At 54.3% G+C, this 18,793-nt stretch overlaps 7 protein-coding genes across 9 annotated transcripts; 4 read left to right on the top strand and 3 right to left on the bottom strand.

Annotated features, from left to right (window-relative positions):
- The first annotated feature begins 252 nt into the window (after positions 1-252).
- Positions 253-2,597, top strand: PV09_08942 (uncharacterized protein). The gene is made up of 3 exons (XM_016362920.1): positions 253-530; positions 638-2,146; positions 2,200-2,597. Exons 1-3 carry the CDS (start codon positions 375-377, stop codon positions 2,434-2,436), a joined length of 1,902 nt encoding a protein of 633 aa, XP_016209269.1. The 5' UTR covers positions 253-374; the 3' UTR covers positions 2,437-2,597.
- Positions 2,598-2,828: 231 nt separating this feature from the next.
- PV09_08941 (uncharacterized protein) lies at positions 2,829-5,425 on the top strand. Its single transcript, XM_016362919.1, has 2 exons — positions 2,829-3,544; positions 3,622-5,425. Exons 1-2 carry the CDS (start codon positions 3,346-3,348, stop codon positions 5,181-5,183), a joined length of 1,761 nt encoding a protein of 586 aa, XP_016209268.1. The 5' UTR covers positions 2,829-3,345; the 3' UTR covers positions 5,184-5,425.
- Positions 3,799-6,733, bottom strand: PV09_08940 (uncharacterized protein). Its single transcript, XM_016362918.1, has 2 exons — positions 6,263-6,733; positions 3,799-6,149 (listed from the first exon to the last, which is right to left on the bottom strand). The coding sequence occupies exons 1-2, from the start codon at positions 6,488-6,490 to the stop codon at positions 5,655-5,657; spliced, it is 723 nt and encodes a 240-aa protein (XP_016209267.1). The 5' UTR covers positions 6,491-6,733; the 3' UTR covers positions 3,799-5,654.
- An 894-nt stretch (positions 6,734-7,627) lies between these two features.
- On the top strand, positions 7,628-10,399 carry PV09_08939 (uncharacterized protein; the record flags this gene model as incomplete). Its single annotated transcript, XM_016362917.1, has 1 exon — positions 7,628-10,399. The coding sequence occupies one exon, from the start codon at positions 7,628-7,630 to the stop codon at positions 9,452-9,454; it is 1,827 nt and encodes a 608-aa protein (XP_016209266.1). The 3' UTR covers positions 9,455-10,399.
- Positions 10,400-11,281: 882 nt separating this feature from the next.
- Positions 11,282-13,191, top strand: PV09_08938 (uncharacterized protein). Its single transcript, XM_016362916.1, has 2 exons — positions 11,282-11,624; positions 11,683-13,191. Exons 1-2 carry the CDS (start codon positions 11,364-11,366, stop codon positions 13,114-13,116), a joined length of 1,695 nt encoding a protein of 564 aa, XP_016209265.1. The 5' UTR covers positions 11,282-11,363; the 3' UTR covers positions 13,117-13,191.
- On the bottom strand, positions 13,157-14,390 carry PV09_08937 (uncharacterized protein). Its single transcript, XM_016362915.1, has one exon. It carries the CDS (start codon positions 14,318-14,320, stop codon positions 13,274-13,276), a length of 1,047 nt encoding a protein of 348 aa, XP_016209264.1. The 5' UTR covers positions 14,321-14,390; the 3' UTR covers positions 13,157-13,273.
- Positions 14,391-16,268: 1,878 nt separating this feature from the next.
- PV09_08936 (hydroxyethylthiazole kinase) lies at positions 16,269-18,684 on the bottom strand. 3 transcript variants are annotated; one of them, XM_016362912.1, is made up of 4 exons: positions 18,353-18,684; positions 18,120-18,296; positions 17,871-18,006; positions 16,269-17,731 (listed from the first exon to the last, which is right to left on the bottom strand). In XM_016362912.1, the coding sequence occupies exons 1-4, from the start codon at positions 18,456-18,458 to the stop codon at positions 16,597-16,599; spliced, it is 1,554 nt and encodes a 517-aa protein (XP_016209261.1). In that variant the 5' UTR covers positions 18,459-18,684; the 3' UTR covers positions 16,269-16,596. The 3 variants fall into 3 exon arrangements, with proteins under 3 accessions (XP_016209261.1, XP_016209262.1, XP_016209263.1); XM_016362913.1 differs by having other exon boundaries at positions 18,120-18,684; XM_016362914.1 differs by having other exon boundaries at positions 16,269-18,006.
- Between the last annotated feature and the right edge of the window lie 109 nt (positions 18,685-18,793).

The following is an 18,793-nucleotide window of genomic DNA, read 5'->3' as shown; positions in this document are numbered from 1 at the left end:
AGCTTCCCTCCTCGCAGCCGCGCCTGCTGGCTTGATCTTTGCCATGCGCGAAAGGAAGGTTCGAAGGCAGTTCCGAGCCGTTTGCACGCGACTTCCGCATCGAACTTGTAGAATGTTCCCGCAACTGGCAACCGCCACCCTTGCCACTTAAGGCACCCACTAAATGACCCACCAGGGCCACTGCCAATTCAACCACCCACGGGCCAACCAACTCTCACCGTCGGACCTGCCCGTTGGCCGTGTGTGACTGGACAAAGACGCTGATCCTCAGCTACTCCTTGATCGCCCTGTGCGTTTCGCGTCATCCCGCACCGCACAGCACATGCGCTCCATCAAGCTCCTCTCAGCCGTTCCCGTGCTTTTCTCGTGCTCTTATGGCATCTCGAGCCTTCAGTTTGGAGGAGCGAACAGCGTTGGTGGCGTACGGCACGGAGACTGGCAATGCTCAGGACGCCGCGGACGAAGTAGGACGGCTGTGTGAACGCCTGCATTTTCGTACCCGTATACTAGAACTTGATCTCGTTTCACTTGTACGTGCCTCTCGTATGGCTGGCTCACGGTTCAGCGACGTGTAATTCGCAGTGATGATTTGTGTTTTCACGTCTTTCCACCGGTCTTTGCTGATCGACCTCACCAGAAACAACTGTTGCAGCACTCCTTAGTAGTGTTCGTGATATCTACCACTGGCCAAGGCGAGCTTCCGGTAAATGCCCAAAAATTCTGGAGGGCTTTACGGAGTGCTCGCCTTCCTCCCGGCTGTCTGCAAAATTTGCACTTCACCTCATTCGGCCTTGGAGACAGCGCTTATCCGCAATTTAACTGGGCGCACAAAAAACTTACGAACCGGCTCCTGCAGCTTGGTGCTCAGATTGTCTGTGATCGAGCTGAGTCCGATGAGCAACATCCAGAGGGCATCGATGGCTCATTCATACCGTGGCTAACCCAGCTTCGGCAGCGATTGTTAGAGCAATATCCCCTGCCCGACGGCGTGGAGGCGATTCCAGATGATGTCCAGCTTGAACCCAAATGGATCTTACAAGAAGTTGAAGGAACGGTCGAAGGAATATCCAGTGGCGTTCCAATTGAGCCTGCAGATGAACCACCGGACGGTCCACCCAGTGGCATTCCTGCTATCCTGGTATCCAACGAGCGCGTTACTCCAGTCGCGCATTGGCAAGATGTGCGGCATCTATGCTTAGACCTGCAGGGCGAACATACGTACGTGCCTGGTGATATATTGACTATATATCCGAGGAACTTCCCTGCCGATGTCGACCAGCTCCTCGACATCTGCCGTTGGACCTCTATCGCAGACAGGAGGCTTGTGTTTGCACCCACGAGCCAAGAACAGTATAATCAAGATCCCAAAGATTACCCCCCACCTCCCATTCCAGCATTGCGGGGTAAACACTTCACGTTGCGAGACCTCTTCATCGCACATCTAGATATCATGTCCATTCCGCGACGGTCATTTTTCTCGCATCTCCTCCACTACACAAACGATGAATTCCACATCGAGCGACTCCGCGAGTTCACAAATCCAGAGTTCATAGACGAGCTATTCGACTATACAACCCGCCCGCGACGCTCTATCCTTGAGGTTCTGGACGAGTTCACTAGTGTTCATTTACCGTGGCAGAAGATCTGCAGCATAATCCCTGCCATGCGAGGTCGGCAATTCAGTATTGCATCAGGTGGCGCTCTCAAGGCTCCACGGGAATCTGCATTCCTAGGAAGCAACGCAAGTACCAGGGTTGAGCTCCTCGTTGCTATTGTAAAGTATCGCACTGTGATCAAAAGGATACGACAGGGAGTTTGTACACGATACATTGCGTCTTTGCAACCGGGGCATCGATTGAATGTCACGCTGCAAGCAGGTGGACTGCATCCTAGAGAAGTGGATATAGATAAGCCGGTCGTAATGGTAGGCCCGGGAACGGGAGTCGCCCCAATGCGAAGTTTGATCTACGAACGGGCAAAATGGCGGGAAGAAAACTGCAAGGCATCTGGGAATCATGATTGGGTGGAAGATATTTTATTCTTTGGTTGCAGAAACCAGGAGAGCGATTACTTTTTCAGAGATGAGTGGTTAAGATTCGGCGAACAAGGCTTACTGAAGACCTTTGTTGCCTTCTCTCGCGATCAGGTAGGCTGGCCAATCCCACTTTTATGTTTTGAGTAGCTGATGACCCCGTCTAGAAACAAAAAGTGTACGTTCAGGATCTGATCCTCCAAAGGTCCAAGCTGGTGTTCAAGGCCCTGGCTGAAAAGGGAGGTATGGTTTATGTTTGCGGTTCGTCTGGGAGGATGCCCCAGGCCGTGCGAGAGGCGCTCATCGAGGTCTTCCAGAAAGAGGGTGAGATGGAACGGTCTGATGCGGAGACGTATTTCACGAGAATGGAGAAGGGAGGGAGGTACAAGCAAGAGACATGGTAGGACCCTATGCACGTTTTCTGCTAAAACAACGGCAACTCAATGCCAGAGAACGACAAGTCGTTGCTGAGTTATGAGAACAACAAATAAGGTAAAGCATAGAGGTTAGACTAGACTATCCCCTGTAGATGATTAAGTATCGCTACTCTATCATTAAGACACAGATTTACAAAAACTCCAAAGATTTTTTTTTCTTTTGGTAGTCAAATTACAAGCACTTGCTACACACTCGAAGCCCACGAGCAGGAACGAAGACCTATTGCGAGCCGATGGGTCAGAAGAATGCACGTGATTTGGATCAGCCTTGTCTCGTACATGTACCCTGCGAAGAGAATGACACCTAGCGCCGCTGCCCCATCGGGATTCATGTCCGCTCTCTTCGATCTCGGACACGACAGCAACCTACTGTTAGAGCTCAATAACGTGCCTGTGCGACGATTCCACCGATAGTTCGGATCTACCAGTACTTGTCTCTTGCTCACTCTTCTCCTGCTTTCCGCCTCGTGTAGTGTCCTAGTGTGCCGCCGCAGACCTTGCGACGCAACTGTCTCAACTAATTCGCTGATCCAATCCTACCTGACGTCTACGTTACTTAGCCACCGCTCGCTCCTCCTCCACGAACAGCAGCCGAATAGACTCCTCACGACGTTTTGGACGCCCACATATTGCCTCCCGTCGCATGCTCGACAGGACCATACGTTTACTTCACCAGAAACACCGCCTCTCCACTGGTCCGCTAGTGTCGACACACGACATCATCGAGGCGGGAGTTGGCCCGCAGGAGCGGCTCTAGAAGCCTGCGAGGGCGTGCAAACGAGCGGCTTGGTCGGTCACAAACAGAGCCAAGCCAACGCTGACGACTGGAAGGAGTGGGCTCACCTCCTCGTCTCACATGGTCTCTTGAGCAAAGGCATGGACCCGCACACCGCTGCCTTCACACCACACAACGACTTTTGGCGTCTTGAGATGCTGAAGGTGCAGCACACACAAGCAGATCATGCGGAGCGACTGGCGAGACTCGAGCGACGCCAGGACGACGACGCCAGGATGAAGAGCGTATGGGGAACGTCGAGCCCATTTCCAGGCGTTCTGAGTGGGACGCCGCAGCAAGGTGAGTATCTGGGCTGGTTGAACCATAATGCAGATGCAGAGGCATATAGACGTAAGTTGCTGACTCGGCTAATCCAGCTCCTCTGCACCAGCCGCCAGCAGATGCGTTCTCTGGCTTCGACGACCACGCTTCTCTCATTGGTAGCTTGCACCTGGATGCCGAAGACGAACCCAGAAGACCTGGTGCAACCTCGCGCGCAAACAGCGTTCGATTTGACGAAAGCGCAAATCAAAGCCACTGGTCGCACCCGCACCGCTCGTCCATAGACCTCATTCCTCGCTCTGGCAGCAGTCTAAGCTCGCATCCCATGATTGAGCGGACCTATTCACACAAGTCGGATGGACGGCAGAGCTCCGCCGGTCAGTCTGTACATTCAGCAACTTCTGGCAGAGCCAACAGTCTGGGTATAGATACGCCGTTCTCTGGATTGGGAACCTCGCCTATGGAGGCGCCTGCCTTTGCACCAGGCCTTTTTGTGCTGGGTTCCGTGCCGTCCATTATACGCTGCTGGCTCAACGAGAACTTTAAGCACGATTCATTACTGTACGCCGCTGTGTGCACCGGCTCACATGGATCCTACCTCGACGAGAGACTTGTTGCCCAGCTCGGCTACAAAGAGCAAGTTCGAGACGAGACAGACAAGAAGATCAAGCTTCCTGTTTACTTTCCAGAGGCCACCACCAGAAATGTTTCTTCGTCCCGACCAAGCAGTCCCACCCCTCAACTACCCTCGATCGCAGTCGACTTCACGGTGGTCACTCAACGTTCTGACGAAAACGATCCATCAATCCAGATTTTCATCGGCAGCGACGTTCTCAGAGCACACAACGGTGATGTTCGCTTTTCCACAAACAACATTACTCTGTACGACGATGATCGCTGCAAGCTCTCCATCCCCATGGTACGGCCTGAAAATGAGCAAACTTTCAAGAACTTGCGCACAATGAGCCTTTCACCTTCGGTGCTAGAGGCTCCTAAAAAACAGCCTCCACCGTGCCAACCGTCGTTATCCAATGGACTAAAACAAACAGCCACAAATGGGTCATTTTCTCCAGATTCTTCGGGTCAGCAATCTTCCCCTCGCGTGTCCTTGGATGAACAGCCCAGCCGACCCTCGATTACTGAGGACATTTCCACTGGTTCAACGCGTCAAAGCCTAGAAGACCGCTCTGCTCCCGTCAATGTAGTGACAAAGGTACAATCTTTGGACCAAGCGGACCCAGATTCGCGAGCTACATCATCGACAACCCCTTCTAGTATCTGGGGAACCTGGCGGCGCGATTCTGCAGAGTCGGGGAAATCATCAAGCCAGTGGGCTAAGACAAGCGGCAACTATCAACGCCGAGAACAAGGTATCAAAGTTCTTCGCCCAACGAAATCTTCCAGGGCCGTCTCCGCAACAGGAGCTCCCACAACTTCTGCCCCCACGGTGGAAACGGTTTCCGTCCCAGCCACAAGTCAGTCGAGGTACTTCACCGATGGGGGCCGAAGAACGAACATGGAAACATCAGGGTCAAACCTAAGTCTGAGTTCTAACAGTAAAAAGGACATGACAACACCGATAGCCGCAGGAGCTGGGAAGACCAAATCGGCAAATCCGGTGGGTGGTGCCAGTGCATTCTCCTGGCTCTCCAAGTGAATGTGCAGCACGTTCTAATACGGCATTTTCTCCCAATGTCTTTTTTATTTTCAACCTGTATTCATGTGTTGAGAAAGGCTCCCACGAAATTTGTGGGGGCTAAGTCGAGGTGTGTAGAACAACAGCAGCTACCGCTACCACCTGCGGCAGATTTCGCCTACAAGTAGCTCAAGGAGGTTCTTCAGCCGGCGCGAGCTGGCAGAGCCCCCCCAAATGAAATGATGTCAGAAATTATGCACTGATTTGGTTTGTGTCAAGTATGTGTCAAGCTACAATGAGCGCTGACATTTGCCTTCTCTGTTCCCCTGCTGAATGGAAGATATCCAGAACGCCATCCATGATGCAAACGTGTACCCACCGTGATGAGAGGATGCATAAACGCCAGGTTAACGCCATGCTAACGCACTTCCCTCCAACAATCCGTCGAAAGTATAGATAGCCCAAAGCCTAATTTGCATGATTCAGCTTAGATCAGCTCATGCAGATGCCTAAAAATTCTTCCCTCGAAATGATGCCGTCACCATCAAGATCAAACTCCTCGATCATTGCCACGAGCTCCTCCTCTTGCAGCCCCTCGTTGAGCTCCCTGGCCACACGCCGTAAATCATCCACGCTGATGCCACCTTTTCCATCCACGTCGAACAGGTCGAAGGCGCGGTTTATCTCGTCTCGCGGGTCACGGGCGAGGATCTTGGCCGCCATGATCTGCTGAAAGGACGCGAGGGGGAGCAGGAGTTTGGCGGGTCCGGCGAGCGAGAGCGCACTTGTCTGTGCCGCCTTCGCGCGAGACGCGGTCGCACTCGAAGCAGCGGTGTTGCCGGAAGCCACCGTGTTGGCTGGTACGCCGTGCTGATGCAGGATCGACGTGATCTCAGCCTTGGGCAGGTCGAAGCCCAGCGCCTTCATCGCGACCTTGAGCTCATGGTAATCGATGTGATTGTCCCTGTCGAGATCGAACAATTGGAACTGCAGGCGGGGATCAGCAAAAAACAAAGACACAAGAAGAAGAGAGAGCGAGAGAGAAGTCACTCCAGTCTCGACGAGGGCGTCGCTCTGAGCTGGCCTCTGCGATCACGTACAGCCTCATTGATCTCCTCCCTCTGCTCCTCGGTCAGATCCTCTATCCTTGGCGGGGCAAGAGCAGCTGCCTGTTCCCGCTGTAACCTCTCCCTCTCCGCCCTGTCCGCTCTCTCACGTTCCAGCCGCGCAGACTGCTGGCCGGCCGAGGCGCCGAGTCCTGTCACGCCCGCAGCCCCTCGATTCAGTCCGGAGGTGTAAGGTCGCATCGGCAAAGTCGGGTTCGCCATAGACGGCGCGCACAGAGTCCGAGTTGGTTGTGGGTATAGGCCGGTGCCAACTAAACGAGCAAGGAAAAAAAGCGCAGTCGGAGAGCAAAGACGAGAGTCTTTTCTTGGTCGCAGATACTTCGTCGCCTAGAATCGTTCGTGTCGTCCGCTTTATAGTGGCCGCTATGAGGTATATTTTAGCAAATGTCTCTTCGCCGTCTAATGTGGTGTTATGGTATGCTGATAGGGTAGCATAGTAACGCGCCCAACGCGCCTTCCTCCCAACTTTTCGTGTTCCAGCACGCGCCTGCAGCAAGCTGGTGACCTTGTGGCTGGTGTTACTAATCCTAATATGGACTAGCTCGCGGACAAACTCCATCCTCCTGTGGCGCAAGCATCAACCCCTTTTCGTCGTCTCGTCCAAATTGGCCCTCCGGCGGCCGAACTAACTACTGGCTCAATTTTTCTTTTCCAAAGCAAACGGCATTTGCATACCGCCACGGAGGTACATCCGTACCATGGAGCGATGACCTTGTATCCTTGTCCACGGCGTCTTCCATAGTTCCCCAGGTTTCCTCGCAGTCTGTCATGTCCGACCTGGCACAAAACACCGCTTTGCCACACGCTAGCCCAAGCGTGCTGGTTGAAGCGTCGCATTATTATTACTCCGTACTCCGTATTTCGAACTGGACTCCCTTTGTTTCGCAGACCACTCGCGGCTCGGCACCTGTGCTGGTCTTTTTCTCAGCAGTCATCTCCCCTTTTCCCCCCCCCCTCGCTACACTTCTACCACATACCTGATCAAGCCACAGAAGCATTGTCGTGCTCCAATAGGACAGTCACGCACACGCGACAATGCCAACTTTACCACATCGTACATCTCCTCCACATAGAGCTAGACAGCGCCAAGAAAATGGCCCTAATAATGGCATCCAAAACGGGCGTCGTTTGGATCTGAACCCGTTAACGAGGACTTGGCGAGCTCGAAAGCTTAAGTTTGGTTGCACCTCCGTAAGATGATGTAAAAGACACGGCTGCTCGTCCGCTTCTAACCTCATCTCCTCCTCTTCCTCCTCTTCTTTTCTTGCTCGTCTTGCTTCTGCCCCTCTCCAATCTCGTTCCTTCGCCGTCGTGAGTGCACGATGCCAGAGCCTAGCCATGGGTGACCGACGATATCGACGTCGGCAGACGAGCTGGTATCCTTCTGTGATCATTTCAGCCGGAATTCTCTTCATAGTGTTTGCCGTCGTAAGAATACACTTCGCTTCAGAGTCTATCAGCGGTCGTCCTAGCATTCGTTCCGGCTTGTTTTCCGGCAATCGGTGTCCAACAACACCTCCCAGTCCACCTCTTCGCCTCGTACACACAAATGGAACGTTTAGCTGGGGAGACGTCGCACCCAAGCACCCAGTCTCCAACTACACTAAGCTACCTACAGAAAAGCCGCTGGAGCTGTCTACCATCCAACACAGGTTCCGTAGGCTCTCTGCAAAGGCCAGGGCAAAGCGAAACCTGCGCAGAGACGCTGTCAAAGCGACATTCGTCAAATGTTGGAGATCGTACAAAAAGTATGCTTGGGGCCATGATGAGCTCTCGCCCATCAGCGGTGAATATAAGGATACATACGGCGGCTGGGGTGCAACCCTCGTGGACAACTTGGACACCTTGCTGATCATGGACCTGCATGAAGAATTTGAATATGCTGTCGAGGCAGCCGCAAACGTTAGTTTCGCGCCAGAAGCCTTTGTCGGCCTGGAAGTGAATATCTTCGAGACCATCATTCGCTATCTGGGTGGGTTGCTGTCCGCCTATGATCTCGCCGGATGTGGGGACCAAAGGCTGCTTGCAAAGGCCGTCGAGGTTGCCGACATGGCATACGCAGCTTTCGATACCGAAAATCGCATGCCGTTGGGGCGATGGCGGATCCATGACTTCGCGCAGGACTTGCATCAGGCATCGCGTTTTGGGAGCCTTGCCGAGATGGCAAGCTTCAGCCTGGAGTTCAGCAGGCTTAGCATGCTGACAGGCGACATGAAGTACTTCGACGCCGCCGAGCGGGTTACCAAGGTCCTTGCCGAGCAGCAAAACAGCACCTTGTTGCCCGGTATGTTCCCTGAAAACGCAGACCTGCAGACCCCAGACCTCACTACGGGGACGGTGTTCACACTCGGCGCCAATGCAGACTCCGCGTTTGAGTACTTTGCCAAAATGTACCAGCTTCTTGGAGGTCGCGGACCTATGTACAGGAAGCTATATGAGTATTCCATGGACGTCGCTATCGACAAGCTTATTTTCAAGCCCAGGACACACGACGGTGCAGATATTCTCATTGCGGGCGACTGGCACGCACCGTACAACGGCTTTGGCTTGGCGCATTTAGAGCCACGCGGCCAACATCTGACGTCCTTTGCGGCCGGCATGCTCATGCTTGGAGGCCGTCTCTTCGACAACCAGACGCACGTGGATGTTGGTCGCAAACTCGCGGACGGCTGCGCGTGGGTGTACCAACATATGCCCTCCGGTATCATGGCCGAAACGTGGAGCATGACACCGTGTCCCTCTAAGAACGGGACGTGCACCTACGACCCGCTCAAAGCGGTGTTTACGAGCTTCAGAGACACCCGCTACCTGCTGCGTCCTGAGGCTATCGAGGCCATCTTCTACGCATACAGGATCACAGGCGACGAACGCTATCAGGACATCGCGTGGACCATGTTCAACAACATCAACAACAAGACGAGCACCGAGCTGGCTAACGCAGAGCTTCAGGACGTGACAAAGGAACAGCCCGACCAGGTGGACAACATGCAGAGCTTCTGGATGGCGGAGACCCTGAAGTATTTCTATCTCATGTTCAGCGAGCCAGATTTCATCAGTCTGGACGAGTGGGTTTTCAACACCGAGGCGCACCCGCTAAGAGTGCCCCAGAGCTGGAGGAAGAAAGTCAGCCAGATTGTCGAGATCGATGTGGATCTAGATCTCTGAGTATGATTTCAAAGCTCTCGCCGAAGAAGCACAGCAATCACCAAATTGACGTTACATCTTCAGTGTTCAAGAACTCCATAGCTTGTTTGAGATTGCTGTACTCACGTTGTGCGCGAACTTGCAGTCACGGTCGCGCCTTGATCTCATCAATGTTCATACCACGACCCTGGAAGACTCGTGCTCACCATCCTAACTTTTATGGGAAAGTTTGAGCCGTACCCGGGGCGCTTAACTCACTCCGAGAACCGGGAATTGAAGCGTCAAGGGCAGCATGGTGAGCGACAAGAATGACTACGTGAGAACCAACGTAGAAGTGGTCGTAGTCCAAAACGCACTCGAACGCTTTAGGTTGGCGATTGTTCTCTGTGCTGCGGATGTGTCGCATGTGGTTGGCCACGAATCCACTGGAACCAGGCGCTTCATCGACATGAAATGTTGCATACTTGCTCATGGACTCTATATGCCTGCATACGCTCATGAAAATTGCTGATCGCGGGCAACATTCAAATACCCCGGCAAAGTCAATAGTGGACGCAATTTGGTCTGCCTCGTGCCGGCCCAAAAGGCTCCCATCACTTCATTGAAAGACACTCTGCAAGATATGAAAGCCTCGTCTGCTGAGGAGAGTGAACGCCATACATACTTCGCCTCACTTCTACTTCGATGACAGGTAGTGGGGCGAATGGACAACAAACGTGCCCATCTCCATCAGACGCGAGACAACTCAATTAACCGCATGCGTTTAAACGGCAGCGGAGTAAGAACGACTCAGAAGGCGAAAAAAAAAATGAGACGGCTGCGATTCACTACGGTCGCTCAGCTGGAGCCTGTTGGCTCGCCTGCATGAGTAATGTCGGCTAGTATCTGATTTGGGAAAGTAAAGGGCAAACATGCGCTACACATTGTCCACCAAAGTGTTGGAAGCAGGATATGAAGTGATCAAGAATTAACAATTCTGGTTTTTTTTCTCCTTTTATTTTTCTTTGCTTTCCCTCTGCATCTCACAATTCCGGTCTGAAGCTAATGTCTGTCAAGTCGTTCGAGGAAAACTTTGCTCTCGGCGAACACCCCTACCCTGCTCGTTTCATGACGTTATTGTACACGCTTAACCGCGAACAGTCCACATCGACAATGAATCATCTCCAGATCACTGCCGAATTCGCACTTTAACGGGTGGGGGGAGCTGTATTTTACCGCCCTGAACTTCGCATATTAGAAATCATACGTCGATCAAGTTTTTATTTTCAACACCTGTTCGTTTGCTCGCCAGGGTGATTGAGCAATTGCCGCTTCTTAACTGCCGGGTTACACCCATACAAGCTCATCAACGTGTGCGGATCCAACGCGGGGGCGTTTGTCCTGGTACAATTCATCCCCAGCTTGTTTGTGCAGAACAGCAAGCATCACGCGAACAGCGTCTTGCTAGGTTTCTTCCCGTCATAGCCGCTCACTAGCCTCAAGGTTCAAGGTTACCTGAATTATGTTCAGAACCAGATCGGCTTGCGCTTGACTCAGCTGCTCCAATCAAGATCCCTTCGCATGGCCCACTCCGCAACTAGCCTCGATGGGCTTTGCCATCTCTAGATATTCTCCGCATGCAAAATCATGTCTTCACCACAAATAATTGCGCACCAGGTCGTGCCGTTTGCGCCCCGCAAGAAGGGCTTTGTCCCCGCAACGGATGTATATGGTCTGCGGGGAAAGATTCACCGAAGCTATACAGAAATTTGGAGTCGGTTCACCTGTTTGGTGTGATCCGGGTCTTGCTTTGGAATAGACCAGTATATAACAGCCGAGAAGTGGAAGGGGAGAAACAGAAGAATAAGAAGAGGAAAAAAGTTCAACGTTCCCATGCATTTTCCGCGCTGTCAATCTTCCGAATAGATCGGCTTGAACACGGCCAGAAGCCATGATTTCCTTTGCTGCTCTAGTTCTGTGTCTCTGTCCTGCACTGGTCTCTTGTAACAGTTACAGACGATCCTCCAGTGCACCTACGGCACAGACCAAGAATGGAACGTACCAAGGCGTGTACTCGCCCGAGTACGACCAAGACTTCTTCCTCGGCATGCCATACGTGCAGCCTCCCGTGGGCGATTTGAGGTTTCGAAATCCCGTACCGTTGAACGACAGTTGGACAGGTACGCGGCAAGCGACGGAGTATTCTGGAGAGGTAAAGAAGATCCGTACAGTGAACGCAAGTTTTTCTGTCGAGCTAATCTCACGCAAAGTGCTATGGATACTCATCCGATCAGTGGAACTACAAGGTGTCTGAGGACTGCCTGTACATCAACGTGATCCGGCCCTCTGGCTACGAGGGGCAAAAGCTGCCCGTGGCAGTCTGGATCCACGGTGGTGGATTCACGGCCGGAGGCGGCGTTGACCAAAGGTACAACGCCTCTTTCATGGTTCAGAACTCCGTTCACATCGGCAAGCCGATCATGGTGGTCAACTTCAACTATCGTCTCAGCGCCTGGGGCTTCCTTGCCTCCAACGAGGTCGCAGGAGTCGGCCAGACCAACCTCGGTCTCAAGGACCAGCGATCTGCCCTCCAGTGGGTTCAGGAAAACATCGCCGGGTTTGGCGGCGATCCGAGCAAGGTGACCATCTTTGGCGAGAGCGCGGGTGGCGCATCCGTCGGCTACCATCTGACGGCGTTCAACGGGCGGGACGACAAGCTGTTCCGCGGGGCCATCATGGAGAGCGGAAATCCGGTCACGTACGGCCGGTTGCAGGGGCCTGAGGACTACCAGGACATGTACGATGCCATTGTGAATCGCACCAACTGCAACGGCACGCTGGACACGCTGCAATGCCTTCGCACGGTCCCGGCGGAACAGTTCAACGCGGCCATCAACACGACGACGCAACCGTTGACCGGCTTCAACCCCATCATGGACGGAGACTTCATCTTCAAGTACACGTCTCTGCAGCTTGCGGCCGGGGACTTTGTCCATGTGCCCATCATCTCTGGCGCCAATTCGGACGAAGGCTCCGCGTTCAGCCCTCTGGGGGCTAATTCCACGCAGGACTTTTACAACATGCTCACGACGGGCCAGAACGCCGTGCCGCCGGCGTTTGCAAACATGATCCTGCAGGCGTACCCGGACGACCCTGCCGTCAACGTGATCGCGGATCTGGGCGACGCGAGGACCAGCGGGATATTTGGGACGCAGTTCCGCCGCACGGCGAGCTACTACGGCGACATGGTCTTCATCGCCAACAGACGGCTCACGTGTGCGACGTGGGCTACAGCCGGCGTGCCCGCGTACTGCTACCGCTTCAACGCTTTGACAGCGAACGTCGTGCCGGAGATTGGCGTGACTCACTTCCAAGAGATCGGCTTTGTGTTTCTCAACCTGAATGGGGTCGGGTACCCGCCCGTGGCCGTCAATCCGTTCCAAGGCAAGCCGGAAAGCTACGCAAACCTGGCGCGGTTCATGGACAGCAGTTGGGTGTCGTTCATCCACGATCTGGACCCCAACGCGTGGAGACAGACGTACAAGTGGAACGGCACGGAGGAGATGTGGCCACGCTACGACGTGAACAACCCGTTGGATTTTGTGTTCGACGCGAATCGATCCAGTTATGCGGAGCCGGACACGTGGCGGAAAGAGGGCATCGATCTCATCAACAACTACAATGTCGGGGTGTACCATCGATGAAGATGAAGAGAAGAAAATTTTCACTTGGCTCGCGCAGGGAGGAGCGGCCGTACGTAGTTGGCGCTGTTCGTGTGGAGAACTAAAAAGAAGCAATAAATGAATTAGTTCAAAATGACCTTTTGTTCGCGCCGTTCGTTCACATCTTGGCCATGCCTCCTCAACTTTCCACCGTCATGGCCCTCTCCGGAATGCCGTCCAGCGACAAGCATATCCTCCGCACGTTTCTCCTCAGGAAGCCCAGGTGAGAGGTGGAAAAGTGCTTCAGCCGCCGCTCGAGCGTGTACTGCTCCTGCCGACACAGCGGCCTCAGAACCAGATCGACAGTCCGCAGCAGATCTCTAGCTTCTACCACCTCGCTGGGGTCGCTGCGGCTTGGTCGCGGTCTGTCCGCTTCAACGGCGCTGTCGTGCCTATGGTGCTCGTGCAGTTGGGTCATGCAGAGATGGTCCATCAAGCCCCGCTCTTCCTCGACCGAATTCGATCGACCCAGACGCAACCTGTGCGGCTTCGCCTCTTCCAGCCTCGAGTGGAAGTTCAACGTGAGCGATTGCACCTTGATCTCGCCATGACGCACGTGCTCGAATCGCGGGCCACGATCGATGAATCTCGCGATAAGCGCCAGGATGGCAAAGGCCAGCGTTCTGCAACGGTCCCTGCCGTGCTGCTGCGAGCCGTCTAACGGAAAGTCCGGGCCCGCTTCGTCGACGAAGCCAAGCAGTCGGACGTCGATGTCCAGTCGCGAGACGTCCATGCTCGTCACGGGACATCTCAGCCACGACGGCAGCATAGTGAGCTCATTCTCGATGACGAGGTCCAGTCTGTACGCGACACGTTTCGTCTGGAGCATACGCGCTATCTCCTTAACCTCGCGCCGTACTCGGCTGCTTGACCGCAGGAGGCCTGCAAAGGGCAGATGAATGGTAATAGGATAGCGGATGCATTTCTCGACGGCAAACTCAGCAACGTCGGCTCCATGGCGATGGATTCTTTGCACCTTGTTGTCGGAGTCGGCCGTGTGCAATTCCAAGAGCGATGAAGGTGGGTCCAAACTTGATGTAAGCACGTGTTGATAGATCCTGAAGCGGATTGGCTGCGGCAGGTCCCAAATCGTCAACATGGTCGGACGCTGTATCCTGGGGACGGCCAAATTGGGATCCGTACGCAAGTTCAAAGGGAGCACTGGCGACAACAGGATAGTAGTCATTGTAAAGGCAGGTCCATGCAGGCACTGCAATTAATATTTGCTCAGGGAAACAGGTGAGGGGACAGACGAGATGGCGCTGAGAAGGAAACGAAATTGGGCGAATAGAAGACGAAAAGGACTGATGTCCTCGTGGCACTAGAACATTTTTCGATCGACACGCTGTCCGGCATCGGCTCGTAGGCCAGAGGACGAACTGTGATTGCTCACGCTTGAAGTTGAACGAGGAGTTACGGCGCGGTTGGAACCAGGTAGTTTACACAAACAGCCGGGTCGACTCCGGGATCTTCAGACATCACAAAGCGAAGAGACCAGGATGATCCTTTTGTGGCGATCAAAAAGGCTATGTCAGCGCCGACCAAGTCCCAGGAGTATTCCAGCGAGCCTCTGACCGTCATAAAAATTGCACATCTGAGCGGCAAAGCAGTCAGGGCTGCCGTACGAGTCGATCGTACGCTTAATTCTCGGCGCGGTCCACAAATCGACTGTGCGAGACACATCTCCGCTGCAGTAGCCGGACAAGTTCTTAACTTTGTGGTGTATTGAATTCGGACTTCAATTGAGTGATTTTGCCAGGACTTCGGTCAGCACCCTAAATGACTGTTAGACCGGCGCTTATGCCGCTGTGAGATTGACACCAATCGGTCCAGAGACACGATCTTTTCTATTATGTAGCCAACGCTCACCAAAAAAAAAAAAATTCTCTACTTCTAGCCGTCATATGTGTGTGCCACACAAAAGCCAGCTGAGCTACTCTGATTGAAGTCGTGTGCACGTCGAGGCAAAGCAGCGAGAGGGCCATGCAGAACCGTTCAGCAAGCCTCGGGCCGTCATCTGAGCAAAGAAATTATACAGAAGGACAGTGTGTCCGACCGATACTCGGCAAAAGTCAAAAGACACATTCGCTTCACGGCCATTCTTGATTAAGCATCTGCGGCTTGGCCGGATTTGCCTGCATCCGAACGAGCACGTCCAAAATTGCCGCTTGGTTCTGGGCCGGACAGAAAAGATGAGATTGCGCTTTGGACGTCACGTCTGCATCGGTCCTCACATCTGCGCGGATTCGCCGAGGACGATCTGGGAGCTTTCCTTCAGTCAAGGGCAGACTACAACCTGCCTAAGAATCAGCTCGTGAAACGAGGTTGGATTCTTTTGCGTAAAGGGTGAAGCCATGGCAGCAGAGGGATTGGCCTTTCTCGATCGTCGCAAATCTCCTCTTAATTCCTCCAGTTTGTACACGTAGGGTCTGAGACCGGAGCGGGAATACCCTTCTCAAACAGGGCCTCAACGGGACTGGCTGATGGCGACACAGAGAGAAACTGCCATTCAGCATGTCAATCCATCCAATATGCATATATACGCGCGGACTCTCAGCGACGGGAGGGAGTGACGAAGTGTATGGAGACACGTCCTGGACATCAGAGCCTCATTTCCGTTCTCTCTTTTGTTACACCCACATATCTGCTTATTAGCGTCAAAAAAAACTAGTGAGATATTCGAAGCGTTGGATCAGAACGTTCTCAAGAGTCGCACCTGACCGTGAGACTGCTCTCCTGAGAGAAAAACACACAGATGAACAGGGGAGCGCACATCCGACTTGGCGAAAGAAAACAAGACGGTAACGACCGCCTACATAGCGAACTGGGAATCCAAAGAGGCTCTGGCCAAGCAAGAAATGGACAACTTTTCTTTGGAAATTTAAACATTTGGACGTTTGCGATCAACTTGTGAGACTAAATAGGCAACGGATTTCATTCTCGGAATGGGTATATCAGACGCGTGAGAGCCGCAGTGTAGATCCTAATGTTGAAGCGAAAAACTGCTTCAGCGTCTGCGTGGCCGCTATTATCTGTTGCTTTGTCGTAGCTAAGAAGTATATCATCAACGCCTGACGGTACGTATAGGAGGGAGTTAATCGAACAACGAAGGATAGGGTCCTTACTCGGTTTGACAGACCGTACAAAAGGGTTTGGACAGAGTTGCTAAATGAAGAGAATGCAGATCGAAAATAACAAGCTTTTTTTTTCAATGATGAATCTTCGGAGATTGTCGCCGACGGCGTTTCCCTTTTATTTATTAAATATTATTTTGTTTTCGCGAGGACACCCCCTCCACCCCCTCTCCCTTCTCGCTCCAAGATGGTGAAGCGGAGCCGCGATCGCCGTGGTGTAACCATGGCAAAGAAGAGCGGCGCAAAAAGGGCGACTGCGGTTCCTGTGTCGGCCTGCTGGCTACTTGCGAGGTCGCACGGATTGATGGGTGTGTGATAGACTTTGGAACTACACATTCTCCACAAGCGCGTCTCCGACCCAGCTATCGTCGCCGCGTTCGGAGTCCTTCCGGATGCCGTACAGCTCGTCCAGGAAGGCCGGTACAAACGTGCCTGGGCCCTTGACGTCCGGCCTGCGCGACGCGCGCTCGGCCGCAATTTCGTAGACCAGCAGGGCGGCAAGGGCGGCCAGCAGCCTGTCGTCGCTGCGCACGGCCAAAAATGCCGCGATGGTGGTGCCGAGCGTGCAGCCGCTGCCGGTGATGTCGGCGAGATAGTGGTGGCCGTTTCGCACCGTGAGGGTGCGTTCGCCGTCGGAGAGGACGTCCGTGGCGCCGGTCATGACGACGACGTTGCGCTCACGCCGCGCCAGGTCGCGGCAGAGTGCGGCGCGGTCGGAGATGGAGACGGGGCCCGCACTTGCGTCGACGCCGCGCTGGGCCCCAGAGCTCACTCCGGCCAGCGTGGCGATCTCGTTGTAGTTGCCCTTGATTACGTCGAAGTAGCCGGCGGCCAGGAGCGTGTGAGCGGCATCCTTGCGCGCAGACGACGCACCCGCGCCGACGGGGTCGAGAAGCACGGCGCCGCCCACGGCGTTGTAAGCACGCAGGGCCTGCGTGTAGTTGGCCAAGATCTCCGGCGTGACGGTGCCCATGTTGATGACGAGGGAGCCGCCATGGCGGGCAAGGTCTGGAGCTTCGACGCCGTTGTTGGACATGATGGGGCTGCCGCCGACGCAGAGGGCGACGTTGGCTGCGAAGTTCTGCACAACCAGGTTGGTCATATTGTGACACAGCGGCGTCACCTCGGCAACGCGCCGTACGAGAGCGGGGACTTCCTTTGCTACGGTGTGGGATGACAACTGCTCCGTCACACCTCTCAGCGCGAATGGAGGTTGTGTGGTGACCAGAGAGCGCAGTTGCTGGGCTGCCGCAGCGGGATCCTCTGCGCCGACGATTGCACTGACTACGGCGATGCCGTCGAGGCTCCGCCGCGGACAGCTCGACTGGTAAAGCACGCGTTGTGCATTTCCTGCGTTGACACCACCAATGCACACCGTCTTCAGATTGGGAAAGGCGTCGCCCAACGCAGCGAGCATGTCGCGGATCCCGGCGGGACCGACGATCGACTTTGTGTTCTCCTTGCTGGAGCAGCGTTAGCAATTGCAAAGGCTAAGAGACGTTTCGCTTGTGGCTCTCTGAAGCACCAGACATTCCCCCTTCCTTTCCTGCACAGATGTACTGGGTGGATGTTGCTGGTGGGCATGGAACTGGAACGGCTCACGTTGGGGTGGCAAACACGGTGCCCAGACCGAGATAGTCGGCGCCCGCTTTCGCCGCCGCCACAGTCTCCTCGACGGACGAGGCGGTCACGCCGATGATCTTGTCGCTTCCGAGCAGACGGCGAGCGGTTTCGATGTCTGATGTGCCCCTGGGCTGTCAACGAACCGGCTCAACGACGGGATCACGGGGACGCGAAAGGGACGGTGGTTCTGAATCTGAGGGGGGATGTGGGCATGGTTCATGTGCGTACCCATATCATCCTGACCAATGTGCACGCCCTCTGCTCCGATGGCGAGGGCAACGTCGACGCGGTCGTTGATCAGCAGCGGCACGTTGGCGGCCTTTGTGATCGCATGGAGCTCCTTGGCCATGCGGATCAGGTCGCCGGTGTCGCTGGTCTTGTCACGGTACTGGACGACTGTTACGCCTGGGATTCACATGAGCGCGTGGTCGGCAAGCTTAAGACGGCGGTGCGGAGCGGACCTCCTTGGATAGCCTGGCGGACGACGGTGGGCAAATCACGGCCTTTGAGGATGGCATCGGTCGAATCGGTGACCAGGTACAGAGAGTAGTCGACGGAGCCAGCCATGGCAGCAGTTAGCTACAAGAGAGCACCGGGTGAAACTGGTGACGGGATGCAGAGCGAGCACGTGGGGTCAGGACGGCGGAAGAGTGGGCGTGCCAGGGGGAGGGCGACAGCAGAGAATACGACGATGACGACGATGAAGATGCTTCTGAAGTCAACGGCGACGATCGTCGCGAAGACTAACAAAAATCACTAGCACCGAGCGACAGCGGCAGAGCCAAAAAAAAAAAAAAGGGCAGGGATCATGTCCAATGCAAAATTTTTCCTTAATTTCTTAAGATTTTTCTCCTCGTCCTTTTCCGGGCGACCTGTAGTCATGGGCACGCGGAGACAGAGGA

Source organism: Verruconis gallopava, assembly GCF_000836295.1.
Source record: "Verruconis gallopava strain CBS 43764 unplaced genomic scaffold supercont1.50, whole genome shotgun sequence".
Taxonomy (NCBI): Eukaryota; Fungi; Ascomycota; class Dothideomycetes; order Venturiales; family Sympoventuriaceae; genus Verruconis; species Verruconis gallopava.
The sequence above is the reverse complement of the archived record's forward strand: the minus strand, read 5'-3'. Positions and strand labels throughout refer to the sequence as shown.

Coding starts and splice junctions, on each gene's coding strand:
- PV09_08942 (XM_016362920.1), top strand. CDS start 375: ATGGCATCTCGAGCCTTCAGTTTGGAGGAGCGAACAGCGTTGGTGGCG. Junction 531..637: donor AACTTGATCTCGTTTCACTT/GTACGTGCCTCT, acceptor CGACCTCACCAG/AAACAACTGTTGCAGCACTC. Junction 2,147..2,199: donor TTGCCTTCTCTCGCGATCAG/GTAGGCTGGCCA, acceptor GACCCCGTCTAG/AAACAAAAAGTGTACGTTCA.
- PV09_08941 (XM_016362919.1), top strand. CDS start 3,346: ATGGACCCGCACACCGCTGCCTTCACACCACACAACGACTTTTGGCGT. Junction 3,545..3,621: donor GAGTGGGACGCCGCAGCAAG/GTGAGTATCTGG, acceptor CGGCTAATCCAG/CTCCTCTGCACCAGCCGCCA.
- PV09_08940 (XM_016362918.1), bottom strand. CDS start 6,490: ATGGCGAACCCGACTTTGCCGATGCGACCTTACACCTCCGGACTGAAT. Junction 6,150..6,262: donor GGGAGGAGATCAATGAGGCT/GTACGTGATCGC, acceptor CCCCGCCTGCAG/TTCCAATTGTTCGATCTCGA.
- PV09_08938 (XM_016362916.1), top strand. CDS start 11,364: ATGATTTCCTTTGCTGCTCTAGTTCTGTGTCTCTGTCCTGCACTGGTC. Junction 11,625..11,682: donor CGACGGAGTATTCTGGAGAG/GTAAAGAAGATC, acceptor TCTCACGCAAAG/TGCTATGGATACTCATCCGA.
- PV09_08937 (XM_016362915.1), bottom strand. CDS start 14,320: ATGACTACTATCCTGTTGTCGCCAGTGCTCCCTTTGAACTTGCGTACG.
- PV09_08936 (XM_016362912.1), bottom strand. CDS start 18,458: ATGGCTGGCTCCGTCGACTACTCTCTGTACCTGGTCACCGATTCGACC. Junction 18,297..18,352: donor CCGCCAGGCTATCCAAGGAG/GTCCGCTCCGCA, acceptor TGTGAATCCCAG/GCGTAACAGTCGTCCAGTAC. Junction 17,732..17,870: donor ACCGTGTTTGCCACCCCAAC/GTGAGCCGTTCC, acceptor ACGCTGCTCCAG/CAAGGAGAACACAAAGTCGA.